General features: G+C 41.4%; 1 protein-coding gene across 11 annotated transcripts in view; it reads left to right on the forward strand.

The window, feature by feature from the left end:
* Nucleotides 1–15182, forward strand: part of LOC129732282 (insulin receptor substrate 1) — a 376321-nt gene that overhangs the window by 64695 nt on the left and 296444 nt on the right. For all 11 annotated transcript variants that reach the window (XM_055693013.1, XM_055693012.1, XM_055693015.1 and 8 more), the window contains exon 2: nt 8714–9560. In XM_055693013.1, the coding sequence (XP_055548988.1) occupies nt 8801–9560 (760 nt within the window). In that variant the 5' untranslated portion in view covers nt 8714–8800. The remainder of the gene's footprint in view (nt 1–8713; nt 9561–15182) is intronic.

Below are 15182 nucleotides of genomic sequence, written 5' to 3' on the forward strand. Positions count from 1 at the left end.
TCGAAAGAGTGTTGGATATTAAAAAAGGTTTCGATAAAAAGGTTTCGATAAAAAAAAAATTCTCAATGGTGCCCTTTTTGCAACGTTCAAAAGAGATTCAGGTAACTAAATAGTCTATAAAAAAATGTGAGTTTGAAGAGAACTGAAATGTCCGTTTTATTGTAAAATAAATTCGAAAGATCCAGACAATTTCTCAAAAGTCATCCCTTGAATATCCCCCAAAAGTCATCTTGCCATTTTTCAGATAAAGCGATTTATATAAAAAAGTTGCTAACATCTGGTCGAGTTGGCGCGAAATCCGTCTATGAGATTGAAGCTGAGAGGGTTTTTTTTGCAAACATCACACGGTAAAAGCCCATGTGATGTAATCGGTGGAACATTGAAACGAATGACAATGAAAACCTTCTTTGGCTAGGTAGCATGAACATTCAATCACGAATACAAAAATCGAATGTTATTAGTATTATATATTGAACTCCAAAATAACCAACCGAAGCTGAATGTATAATTTGAACTATTAAAAAATTAAATTCTATTTTTGAAAATTAAGGGGTAATATCTACCAAAAAAAATTTTTTCTTGTCATTTTTTTTATTGGCTTAAATCATGCTAAAACTATCCTAAAATCAAAATCTACATCGCTCAAGTACTGATCTAAACTCAAAATTCGTTTAAATCAATTTTTATCGAACAACTTTTATGCTCCAAAATAACATTTTTCGTTTATTTTGGCCATGCTTGTTTTTGTTTTTAATTTCGAGGCTTTGTAAACTAGTAGAAGTTACCTATGATCGATATCGTGTTTCAAATGTGAAGTATAGAGGTCGCTGCATCAAGTTTCGACCGTTACAGCGTCTCTACAGCACGTGTTTACTCACAATTTCCATTTGTTTAGTCGATCAGCCGTTCTCGTGGTGTACGTTCTTTGTTTGAGTTTTTTGATACTTTTTAACTGTGAGTTATATTCAAAAGTACTTAAATATGAGTGACAAGTTTGATTTTTGCGTGGGATCGGACGCCAACCGCGTCAAAATCACTGACCATCGCATGTCTGATATCGCGAAAGAGGCTAGGCGCAGTCATACATCATATAACAAAAAGGAAGAAGAGGAAAATAAAGCTCAGGAAGGACAACTTTACGGCGCAGGGATAGCTGACTGAAGATAAAAAAAAATATTAGGGGCTTTATTATTGCGATTCTTGAGATTTATAGCATTTTGAAACTTTAAACGCGTTTTACTCAAAATCATATTTTCAAAATCGGCGAGCAGTAGAACTGAAAAAGTTTACATCAAATTGACTTGAAATTTTGACTGTAGCTTCTTCATTAGATTATCTAGTGAAGTACACACGATTTTAACGATTGATTAACAACACCAAAAGTTATAAACAATTGAAGTCGATTTTTTTTATCGAAAATGAATTTTTTTCTTCAAACCGTTGACATTTTGCGAAGAAAAATTTTAAAAATATGATCATGTGTACTTCACTAGCGACACTTGTGTAGATAATGAAAAAAATTTTGTTTTGGTTGTAGGTGGAGTTGGGCTCGACTTCTACTGCTCGCCGCGGAACACCTTTTAAAAAAGCGGTTTACGGCAATTGCTGCACAGCCGCCATTTTGTAGAAAAAGCAGCAATAATTTTTTTTCTATTCTTCAAGAGTTGCTTAATCCAACGATATATTATTTATATATCTTATATCTCAAATGTCCTTTGGAAAAATTCATGAAAAAAAAACTTTGTTTTTTTGAGCATTTGGTAGATATTACCCCTTAAAATAGTTTTTATTTTTGAAAACTTTCTACGGTCCTACATCACGAAAACATGTGAAAAGTGCAGTCTGAGTAGCATCCGTAGATCTACCTGATGGATCCACCTTGCCCGCTGTACATCTTTCCGTTTCGTCCTTGATAGAGATGATGGTTTCAAGAACCATCTTTACCGGGCTGTCGTCCGACATCCTTACGACATGCTCAGTCCACCGCAACCTGCCAATCTTAGCCGTGTATACGATAGATGGCTTCTCAAGCAGCTTCTGCAGTTCGTGGTTCATTCGCCTTCTTCACGTCCCGCTCTCCAATTGCAGTCCATCGAAGATGGTTCGTTACTTCCGCTAGGAGACCGGAAGAACGCGTTGGTCCTCCACAAGCATAGTCGATGTCTCATCGCAGTGGATGACTACCGGTCTGATTTGTGTCTTTGATATGGTCAACTTCGTGCGGCGAGTTCTACTCGATCGAAGCGTCCTCCGGAAACCAAAAAATTTGAGTTTCTCTGTCATAATTGGCGCATTATTTCTCTGCTGGTATCGTAATCGGCGGTAGCCAGTGAGCCTATATACACGAACTCGAACTGCCGAACCGTGAATACCTGATCAGTGTTGGCGCGGGCACCCTTGAATTCCGCCAAGTAGTGCCTCACGAACTACTTCACAAATGATGATAGTCGACGACAATGCACTTGGGAGAGTATCTTGTATACGGTGTCAGCAGAGTAATTGCCTGATAATTGCAACACCCCAGCTTGCCACGTTTTGGGGACGAGAAACAATATCTTCCGTCCTCTCCTCCGGTACTCGTCCTTTCTCTAGAATTTTGGTTATAACCCCGTGCATGGCTCTAGCCACTGTTTCTCCACCGTAATTCAACAGCTCAGTAGCAATTTGGTTTACTCCAGCAGCTTTGTTGTTTTTCAATCGACCAATCCAATCTTCCTTCACCTTCAGGAGATCAGGAACTGAAGTTCTTTTTCCTCGCGCTCTATTGCATTGCCGTTCAGATGCTCGTCGAAGTGCCGCTTCCACCTTTCGATCACCTCACACTAGGTCGTAACCAGTTCATCGTTCAAGGAGTACATATTGACTTTGGCACGTAGCCTTTGCAGGAGCTGTTCACCTTTTCGTAAAACTCCGGGTGTCGTTAACTTTGTACAGCTCTTCCGGCCCTTCTCCAGTCGTTTCTATGATCCGGAGCCCTTATACCTGGAAGCGCTGAAGCAGTGCTACCCATAGCGAATCGAATGCTTCTTCAACCATCTTCAAGATTAGCTGCGCCACTTTCATGTGTAACGCTGCCTCCAGCTGCTGCGCGGATTTCTATGCAATCCCGACCTTCCGCGGTTGCTCAATGTTTGGTCGCGTCGTTCGACTTCGGTGGGTCTCATGCACTGTCGAGAGTTTTGAACGCAATCATACAGCTACTAGTTCGAATCTATATTTGAACTATATTAGAACCCCCCGTGGATTAGAACGAAGTCGATTTAACTGTCTGGTAGTTCTTCAGGTGGATATATTTGCGGGTTACTTCGGACTATCATACAACGGGAGGCTGCCAAGGTCACGCATTAGACACGGTTTGCAGGCTATCTGGCCCGAATCCGGTCTGTACACTGCCTTCCATCCTAGCTGATAATTCATGTCACCGATGACGGTTTTCACGTCTCCTCGCGGACAGCTATCGTAGTCCTGCTCCAGCTACCCATAGAACGCTTCCTTCTCGTCGTCGCATCTCTCTCCATGTGGATAGTACACGTTGGTGATGCTGTAGTTGAAGGACCGACCTTCCTTGCATATCCTTGCGTTGATGGGCCGAAAAGCAAAGTGATTTGTAGTTCCCGAGTTCCCAATCGTAGTCCTTGTTTCGTTGCCTAGGTCCACGCCGGAAGCTATCAGGTCGGCTTCTTGGGAGGACGGTCTACGGCGGACCAAAACTTTACCATACTACAGATCTCCCAGAAAAACCGTGAATACAGAATTACCACGCACCACCTATTCATCGACTTCAAAGCCGCGTATGACTCTATCGACCGAAAAGAGTTATGGGAGGTCATGGACAAAAACGGCTTTCCGGGGAAGCTGATAAGACTGATAAAGGCTACGTAGGATGGGAGCCAGGGCTGTGGGCGGATTTCGGGTTGATTGACGGGTCCATTTGAATCCCGCAGGTGGGCTTCGACAGTGTGATGGGCTTTCCTGCCAGCTATTCAACATTGCGCTACAGGGTAAATCGAGCGGACATCAACACGTGAGGTGTGATTTTCAAGAAATCCAGTAAGTTCGTTCGCTTTGCTGATGACACAAACATTGTTGGCAGATCAACTGCGGCAGTGGCAGAACAGTACACCAGACTAAAGCAGGAAGCAGCGAGGATTAGGTTGCAGATGAATATGTTTAAAACGAAGTATATGCTAGATGGCGGAACTAAAACCGATCAACAGCGCCTAGGCAGTGGCATTACGATCGTCAGCAATGAATTCGAGGTAGTTGACGAGTTTGGATCACTGGTAATATAAAACAATGGTACTGAAGGGTTGTTTGGTTGTTATTGCGAAGTTGATTATACGACGTTGAATTCGCGGCGGATCATGAAGGAAGTGTTCTTTCCAGCAATTGCCGTCTGGTCGTAACCGTCAGGGTTGCAAGAGGAAATACAAGGATACTTAGTTGCTGCTACACTTTACTGCTGGAGTAGTCGACCTTCTGGTCGGGCTCCAAACGAGTAATGAATCTTTATTGATCGGGATTTCTTTATATAGCTAAACTTAGGTAACGATTTATTTACATTCAATTCTGCGACAGCTGGGGCGACGAATGAAAATGCATTCTTTGCTTTTTTTTTCGGTGTTTGATAAACAAACGTTATTGCTACGCGCATGGCTTGCGCTGAGTGTAGTAGACACACGGAAGGTGTGCTACGTAGGGAATTCCGTTGTCGGTGTTTACTATGAGCTTTATTGCTGCGTTGATGACTGGATTATTTGTTGTGGTATTTATTTATACTACAGTACCAGCCGTGAGATCCGGAGGCGTATTAACAGCGGAAGCCGTGTCTACTATGGGCTCCACAGGCAGTTGCGGTCGAACAGACTGAGCCCCCGTAGGGACTGTAACCTATACCAAACGCTCATAAGATCGGTTGTTCTTCACGTGCATGAAACGTGGACAATGCTCGAGGAGGACCTGCGAGTGTTCGGAGTTTTCGAACAACTGGTACTAAGGACGATCTTTAACGACGTGCAGGAGAACGGAAGATGGCAGAGGAAGATGAACCGAGAGCTCGCGCAACTCTACGGTGAACCCAGTATTCGAAAAATGGTTGAAGCTGGACTGATACGCTGGGCGGGACAGCTACCCGGCGAAGAAAGTGTTTGCCTCGAATCCGGTAGGAAGAAAACGAGGCGTTGCGGGCAAGATGGGTTAACCAGGTGGAGCGAGATCTGGCGGGAAGTGTTCTAGGGGTTGGAGAGCTTTGTTAATCAGACTTTTTTCGGATGATGGTAAAAAAATAACTAAGACAAATAATTGAGTTTGATGAATGACCAATGAAAAGTAATAATTTTAGCTTACTTGCGAGCGGCCTTCCGGCAATTAACCGAAACATTCGCTATGGCGGACAAAAATATGCGTGTAGGCATGTTTTTGAGATTTTTCTCCGTTACATTTATCAATTCCTCCTCAGTTATCAAGACAAATTGTTGGAGTTGGAATCTTAGGGCGGGTTTGCCAACCTGGCCACTTCGTACTATAAACTCCCCCGTTCACGGCCAGTCCGGAGCGAAAAAGAGCGGCCTTGAGTAAAATACGAAGTGCCCTGCCAGTCGTTACCATCCAGGGTGAGACAGGTCTCGTCGCCGTTGCCGGGAAAATCGAATTATCCATCTTATTCATGCTTTGCTGCTGCGTCATTGCCTGCAGCGAGTCCAGTGTACGGGACTGCCGCTTCCTGTAATGTATATCCATTTTCGCCAGGTACTTTTTCACTGTTTGACAGGTTTCACAAACCTCCCGGTCAAGCGTTCGCAGTGATGTAGCCACTTTTCCGCTGGTCTTCCTCTTCAGCATTCTTTGGAGCTTCTTGTCGCTCAGAGTCGTCTGCCGTCCGGAACCGAGTTTTTTTTAACGCAACGGGGTACTGTTCTTTCAACGCGCACATTTCTGAACGGAGTAAGTGTTTTCGCGTCTCGGTTAGAGTTCGACTGATAGAGCTGTCCATTTTTTTTTGCTATGGGTTGATGGGTTACTATGATTGATGCCGCATGGCTAGTTTCGTCAGTGCGTGTGAAGGTAATCCCATGAAAAATCGGCAATTTTTGTCCAATTTTTTACCGCAAACGTTAAATGAATAAAATTGGTCCATGCCGATTGTTTCGATTCGTATTATCTCTTACGTTAACACATTGTTTTCTGAAACGGCTTGTTGGGCCTTCTTCAACCTCCTTTCTCACCGAGGGACCATCGTGTCAGCTCTATTTACAGTCCCTTGCTGACACCAGGATGTAGATCAGCCAATCCTGACATGGAAATCAGACCCTGTTTTGAGCCGCATCATCATGGTGAACAGGCTGGTGAAGCATTTCCTCCACAGTCGACGTATGGTTTACGCCACAATGGTTTGACTCTAAATATTGTAGTTGACAACCTGTAACTAATGGGAAGACAATCCATATCGTTTCGAAATCGTGCTTATGTAGAAAGCTTAAAAATTAAAAAACTAAAGGTAATGAGGTAATGGTAATGAAAATTTGTTACACGTACATTCCAGAAAAATATTAGGAATTGTGCAAAAAATTGCCACTTCGCTGATTTGGATCCGGATTTAGTAAACACGGCATCCATCTTGCGCTGCAAAATAATAGTGTACAGGACAATTGCGGGGCTAGCGATGCGATTCTATTGACACTAACAGTCTCTTTCCCAAAGCGGGATTTGAACATACGACGACTGGCTATTTAGACCAGCATCGTACCTCAAAACCAACTCGGAGGGATGGAATTGTCATGGGTGGTACGAAACAATTAAAGCAGTTTTGTTAAGGAAACTTCAGCTTCCATAATTTTCTACAATTTGTTGCACTTAACTAAATCGTACGCTGTTTTGAAATCTATAAATAGTTTATTGTATGTGGAATTGAAAAATTGTATGCTTCAATAATTATTGCAATTAATAAGGGTCGTCGAAGGCTTTTACTTTTACCTTACCTTACTTTACTGTTAAATTTACCTTTTACCAAAAGGTAACAAGATCAATTAGAGTAATTCGGTTGCTGGCATTGGCTTTATATATTTCAATACTATCAACAGCATAAATTTATTTAAAAAACGGTTACTAATTCTCGATTACCACCGATGTTTGGACGCATTAGTTTTAATAATCAACCCCCGGTATATTCAGATAAATCCAAAACAAATATTTCAGAACATTCTACGTGAGTCTCCTCATGTTTCTTTTCTTTGTGCTCGGCTGTTTACCCCAGTCATCCATGCTAAACTGAGAAACGGATTCAACTGCTTTCGTCTCGGCCACTCTGCAATGCGGCCCTGAGTGTCGCCGTCTAAACAAGCTGGTTTGTGACGAACTTTGCGTAAATCTGGCGAGCGATTAAATTATTCGAGCACGAAAGGTAAGGCATGAGAATTCCCCGCCACCAGCTGAAAACGTCGTCTTCGGGTGCTGTTTTGGTTTCGATTCTTGATTCGTTGTTTTTGTGCGCCCATCATCATCGTACGGCGAGAAAGTAAGACGGGCTCAACTGGCTTACAACAACATCGACTAAACCAGGACCAAGTGAATGGATGGTGGATGGTCGAACCCCGGCAGAAGGAGATAGTAATGTGCATCATCGTCGTCGTTGTCGGCGTCGACGGCGGTGGTCCTTTTGTGTGCCTTTTCTACTTGAATCGGTTCGCCTTTGTTCAAAGTTGGCAAAACATCGATAGCAACAATTATATGGGAAAAGTTGGATCTGCTTTTCGAGTGTGTCCTGAATTGCACTGTGGTGTACGGCAGAGAGCGGGGTTGGTTAGAGTCTGCCGGTGGAACAGGTGGTTGCCGCGGCGGACAGAGGTGCCAAAAGCAACATTAGCTATCAGATGAGTAAGGAGTTGCTATGTTGGCGTTGTTCCACAGAATGAAAGAGCACGTGTGATACTGTATGGTGTTTTTTTTTTTTGTAACAAAAGTGACTCGTTGAAACGAACAAGTGAAATACTTCTTTCAGTAATATATGTATAGAATTGCTCTCATTGGCAATGGTTTCTCGTTAGCGTTGAGACGGGAGAGTGAACAATCTACGATAGTTTGGGTTCGTGAGCCGTACTGGCACTATGGGTACAATCTTATTGTGAAATGATGGGTGTGCGTTCGAGCAAGTTTCATGGCATAAAATAAATTTTTGCGTTAAACCTGGAAATCAAGTTGCAAATTTTTTAACATTGGTAAATATAAACGTTAAAGATCAATCTCAATTTTGATTGTGTACACCTCAAATATCTCAATTTTGACCGCCAACATCAAACGCTGCCGCCTCTAGTGCAGCGCGCCCGTTCACCACCGCCGCCGTTCAACTGCATCTAAGCCGCAAATACCTCGACGCGCTGGTCTGCCAGTAGTTTCAAGTGGAAACTTATTTTTCGGTAATGGTGCGGTATGATTCAATTACGTTTTATTTATACTTTTGTTTTTCTTTTTGGTGCATTGCGAGAACGAAGGTGGTAAACCAGGTCTGAGTCAACCCTCGCTATTAGTAACTGCTAGAAGTTATTTTCTTGTTTCTCACACAGTCTGTTTTCGGCACTGTTTTCAGGTCAATGACATTTTTTTCTAGTTTTAAGCTCGATTATAAAATTAAATGGATGAGCGCTTTAGTGCGGATTTCCTTAAAAAAATATATGCCCATGATTAAATGTTGTGTTTTTTCTCTCTCCATTTTTTGCAGGGCATCAAAACGACTTCGGAAAAACCGCCCACTCGGTCATACTCCAACTGTTCACATGGGCCACCGTGGCGGAAAATTGCCGCCGCGATGTCCACACTCACCAGCAACGCTAACAGCAACAACAACAATCTTATTATCAACACTTACTCTACATCAGCCACAAGCCAGTCAGGCACGGGCAGTGTCAGTACCAACAACAATAACAACAACAACAGCAACAGCATCAACAATAATAGCCAACTTGCAACGCAATCTTTCGGCACAACGACGACCCATCAGCACCATTATCAAAGCGCGCTCGCTTCCAGTGTTAGCAGCGTCAAAAGATTACTTCCTTTACCCCGTAGTATGTCGTCCTCGTCGAACGGCGGGGGTGGCGGAGCCGGTGCTAGTGGAGTCGGTCCCAGCGGATCCGGTATGGGTACCTCGGCAACAGTCGGAAGTAGTGGAATGTCGGTGTCCGGCGGCATGATTCCCACCGAGCTAAACGTGGTCCTGCACGGGTACCACCGGAAGTTGAAAACCAACAAGAAGAAATACTTTGTTGTGTACGGCGATACGCCGGAGAAGAGCGCCCGACTGGAATACTTTGACAGTGAGAAGAAATTCAAACAGTCCTGGCTGAAAAGCAGCTCAGTGCAAGCCAAAAGAAGCATAGTTCTGCGTAGTTGCTTCAACATTAACAAACGGCACGACACTAAGAAGCATGTGATTGCGTTGTACACTAAGGATGACTGTTTTTGTATTGTGTTTGATAGCGAGGATGAGCTAAATCGCTGGTTGCGCACGCTTTTGTCGCTTCAACGCGGCGAGGAGTCGGAGGGCGAGCCCCCGAGACCTACATTTGGTGAGTACGAATTATTTGAAGTCTTGAACCTAACAATGGCAGTAGGAAGTGAGGTAATCGCCTGTGCAGAGTCGACAGCCTTTAAAGGAATCCGAGTACTTGCGATGGTACCGGTAACGTGCGTCATTCGTCTTATTCTTTACCGCATATGCTAACACAGTTCATGTTATGGTAATTTGTCATGCGTGCTAAGAGGGACAAACCTGAATATAACATACGCGCAGTGCGTATGAAACATTGTGTGCTGAAAACACGCCAAAACGTGATTTTAATTTCAAGCAGTTGTTGAGTGCTTCACGAAGACAATAAAATTCAGCCGGAAAAATAATGCGGACGGTTTGGAACAGCCATAAATTTTGATCATCCGTATGAAAACAGTTGTTTCATTTTTTTGAACGTCGTTTTTTCGTTTTAATGGTGATCATTGATTACCTTGCGGTTTTCTAATCTTTTATAGAAAAATTTTGACGAATAACTTCCGAACGATTTTTGGGTCGTCTCCTTACAAAAGTATATCTTCATGCTTATCGTCCAAAAAAATGTCGCAGAGCTACACTGCCGGTACCCGCATAACTGTCCCATAATGAAAAATGACATGTTGAGAAAACGGCGATTGAATATTTTTGATTAATTTCGTGATTGCCAGCTATTTATAGCACTGAAATCCAGAACCAATGGTCAGAACAGTTTCATGGTATCACAAATTTAACTTTGAGATTAAAAAACCACGGATGGTATAGCTTTTACGTTGTGGCATTCGAAAAAATCTCTATGGGACACAATATGCGGGTATATTTTGAAAGTACTCGCATGTTTTGTCCCATCACATACGAATTCAACCATAACTCGGCGGTATCACAGGCATTTTTGTTTGTAATACATTTAAACAAGATTATTCTAGGTAATCAAATGATATGCTATCTATACCTATAAAAATGCAGTCCAGTCTGTCTGTCTGTCTGTCTGTCTGTCTCTCTGTCTGTCTGTCTGTCTGATCCATATAGGCTCGGAAACCACCGAACTGATCGACGTGAAAATTTGTATGTAGAGGTTTTAGGGGCCGAGAAAGGTTCCTATAATAATTTGAGACCCAGCCTCTTCTGGAAGGGAGGGGTCCCATACAAACGAGACACAAATTTCTGCACATCTCGAAAAATAACCAAGCAAATGGAACCAAATTTGACAAGTGGGTGTTTTTAGGAGTAACAAATATGTCCATATTAGTTCGACACCCCTCCCTCTTCTGGAAGGGAGGGGTTCCATACAAATGAAACACAAATTTCTGCACATCTCGAGAACTAACCAAGTAAATAGAATCAAATTTGGTAGGTGGATGTTTATAGTGGTAACAAATATATCCATAATGGTTTGACACCCCTCCCTCTTCTACAAGGGAGGGGTCCCATAGAGATGAAACACGAATTTCGCACAGCTCGAGAACCAATCTACCAAATACTACCAAATTTGGTATGTGGATGTTTTTAGGAGTAACAAATATGTCCATAATGATTCGACTCCCCTCCCTCTTATGTGAGATAGGAGTTCCATACAAATAAAACACACATTTCAGCTTATCTCGAGAACTAATCTACTAAATGGAACCAAATTTGGTAGGTGAATGTTTTCAGGGATAACAAATATATCCATAATGGTTTGACACCCCTCCCTCTTCCATGAGAGAGGGGTCCCATACAAATCTAACTCAAATTTCGTACAGCTCGCGAACCAATCAAGCAAATATAACCAAATTTGGTAAGTGAATGTTTTTAGATGTAACAAACATGTCCATAATGTTTCGACACCCTTCCTTCTTCTGGTATGTCTCCAAATACCATTTCGAAATCTAAGATGGCGACTTCCGTTTTTTTTTTTGAAAAACAGCGTTAAATGACCAAATACCACCCAATATGGGTATTTTCGGCATTGTTATGATACACTGAAGCCACAAATCGACCTAAGACAACATTTCGAATTGTAAGATGGCGACTTCCGGTGTCTGGAAAACAGCTGAAAATGACCAAATAACACCCAATATGGGTGTTTCTTAAACCAGAATGACGCACAAGGGCCAGAAATTGTCTCCAAATGCCATTTTGAAATCCAAGATGGCGATTTCCGGTTTCTTGAAATAACAATATAGAATGGCCAAACACCATTAAATACGTGTGTTTTGGACACCCAGAAGTTTAATCCCAAACGCCATCTTGAAAGCCAAGACGGCGGCTTCCACTTGATGAGGAACAGTCTAAATTGGTTAAATAACACCCAATATGAATATTTTCGGAGCGCATTATCTAGAAATCAACTCCAGACATCATTTTTAAACTCAGTCTGGAAAGGCTAAATATGCCATTTTGAAATTCATAATGGATAAGTGAGCAGTAAAATGAAACAAATGAACATGAATTTAGAAATCTTTCATCCAAAGCAAAGCCAGGTACATTCAGATAATTATCAATTATCTGAAATAATTATTTCTGTTGCTAAGAAACGATTAAAATTAGCCTTCTATAGCACAGGAAAAAATATTCTCAACATATGTTTTAACAACACTTCACATATGGAGATAATCTTACCTTCAGTTCATCAATAACTTTGATAATAATGATAATTATTGTAAGGAATTTTCTTGTGGGATGCATGTCTGGAAGTTGTCATTTGAACATACGTTTACTACTTGTCTACGACCAAAGAAAACACAATTCTGGTGGAAGTAGGCCATGAAATTTGAAAATGCATTGTTTTCATTCGTCCTTGTCTTTATTTATCGAACACGTGGGTGTTAGTTGTTTCTAATTTTTGTTTCAATTTCTGGTAAATAATTTGATTGTGTAAATAATGTCAGCTTTAGAATCAATCATGGCGTACGGAAGTGATAGTGATACGGATGAAAGAGGTGATCAATGTTCCGGTCAGTTCGATGATGCTGCCGTAAAGCCTTCAGCGGACTTAGGAAGTAGCAGAAATGACATTGATTCGGATGGTTCGGAGAGCTATTGGGAAGAGCAGTGCTGCAGGAAAAAACGTAAGCTTACCAAGAAAGAACAGCGTAAAGCTGTCTTGTTGAAGAAACGTCATATTGCTCATCCACCAATCTTCATACCATGCGGGTGCCGGAGAAGCTGTTCAGATTATATATCTAGGGATGATATCATCATTATACATCGAGCTTTCTGGAAGCTGGATATCAGCGAAAGAACGATTTTCTTTCGTGAGAGAGTGGATCGAGTGGCCATCAAAACGAAACGTACATCACACCGACATGAAAACGAGATTCGTAAAATGAATTCTCATCGCTTTTCGCTTGAAATGTCAGAGAAACGGGTTGTTCAAGTTTGCCGAAAATTTTTCCTGAATACCATCGGTTATAGTGAAGATTGCGGGTAAAAAATACTTTATTAGCTCAGATTTTTTCTTGAAAATTTATATTTTTTATAGAAACATTGTGTATCGATACATTGGTTCTAAGGAGGACGAGGTATCAGCCAAACCTCGGATGCAAGGAAATTATCCCCGAAGTAATGGAAAATGGAATGCGGTTGAAAATCACATTTTCACGTATAACCCAACCATCTCTCATTATCGCCGTGAACATGCGCCCAACAGACTGTACCTACCGACAGACATCACCGTGAAGCAAATGTTCCTACAGTATTTGGACACGCACCTCGAACTAAAAGTTAGTTACACATTCTACTGTAGAGTCCTCACAAAGTTAAACATTTCTATTGTGAGACTTGGGCACGAAGAATGCGAAATATGCGTTACTGCTTCGCAGCATCAAACTGATCTAGGGCACAAAGATGAAACATCAAGACACGGCTGTTCAGTTTGCGCCAAGAACGAAGAACACATGCGTCTTGCAAGCCAGTCACGTGATGCGTATCGCGCAGATGGCAAGGAAAGGAAACCGGATGAAATGAGCCGTTGAGAGCAAAAGTGGTACATGTGCCATTTTTACACTTTTTGGGTTTTTTGCATAAATTGATGCAGAACGCAATAACGTACTAGAGTATCCAAGATAAACCGAGATCTGATAACCCAAACCAAAGTTATAGCCATAACAATTTTTGGTAATTAACATAATCACCATTTCGTTGAGAGCAAAAGTGGTACATGTCCAGTCTGTGCATAATAGATGAATTGTAAGTCGAAGATCTTAGGATATAGAACAATCATGTCTTCAGCAAAGTTGGTCAAGTGATTGAGTACTTTCAGATGAAGATCTGTCTGTTTGGAATTTTCTCACTACGTGGCGCTAGTGTACCCGTGACTATTTTGTAACAGAAAGAGTTTTATCTATTTCAGTATCAACTCGTATGCTGTGGCCAATTTAGAAGATAACTCTCTGAGGCGTTTGATATAGATATATATTTACACACTGGACCTAGGTTTGGCTCTAGGCAGGCCACCGATAGCCTTCCGGGAGATCCAGAAATACCGCAATTGAGGTAAATTTTCTAAAGTGATCCTAGAGCTTCCTAATTTTTTCGAAACTGCTTCTGCGGGATTGACTAGAAACGAAATGATTTCACCGAAAGATCCGGAACTAGCGTAAAATGTCAATTTTCAAAATTTTCAAAAGTGTTCCTAAAGCTTCCTGTTTTTTTTTTTCGAGACCAATTCTAGAAGGAACGAAATATGCTCCAAGATGGCCACCACATGAACCACCGGTGCTACCATGAAAGAGATTAATTTCTAAGAACAGTCCCACTTTTTTTCTAAACCACTCCCAGACGAAAATAAATGATAAAAATAAATAAATGAAAATAAATGAATGTTACTCAAATTTATTATCAGATAGCCCTCCGAAAGATCCGGAGTTACCGTAAACGAGATTAATTTTGAAAAACAGGTCCTAGTCCCATCTGGATACGGTGTATATTTTTCCAAGGCTGTATCATATATTCAGTTCACTCATTTGTCGCTCCTCTAACTACATACACTGTCTGCTTTAATGAACAAATCCTAGTATTTTCCGTGTTTTTTTTTTTCGAAACTATCACATGCAAAAATATACCATAATATCAAAGAAAAGCTGAGATCTGATAACTTATACCAGAGTTATAGCCAAAATAATTTTAAGTTTTCCTCTTCTACGGTATTTCTGGATCCGGAGGGCAACCGGTAGTCTACCGAAAGTTGAACCTGGGTCCATCGTGTAGTTATTATCGACCAAATAGCAATTCTAAAGATACCAGGGTATTTTCCTTTGAATTGGCTTCAGTCGATCTAGATTATTTATAATGTCTGCTGTTACATATACACTAGCGCCACAAAGTGACAGAATTCCTCAACAAACAGATCATCATTCTGTAGTACTCAATCACTTGAACAACTCTGCTGAAGACATGAATGTTCTATGTTTTGAGATTAGCGAGCTATAATGCATCCTTCATGCTTAGACTGGACATGTACTACTTTTGCTCTCAACGTTTTCTGGTTGTCATTATTTTTCCCATAGAACAAAAGTGGTACATGTTTTTCCATTAAAGTTTGTGTAAGTTTCTCAACCAGAACTCGTTATGCTTTCATGTACCGTCTTTTGAAACCTTTCCAGTAATGATTTAGTGCAGTTATGTTTGTAAAAATTGTTGGAAATAATTTAGGGGTAAACAGGGT

This window comes from Wyeomyia smithii, chromosome 3 (assembly GCF_029784165.1).
Source record: "Wyeomyia smithii strain HCP4-BCI-WySm-NY-G18 chromosome 3, ASM2978416v1, whole genome shotgun sequence".
Taxonomy (NCBI): Eukaryota; Metazoa; Arthropoda; class Insecta; order Diptera; family Culicidae; genus Wyeomyia; species Wyeomyia smithii.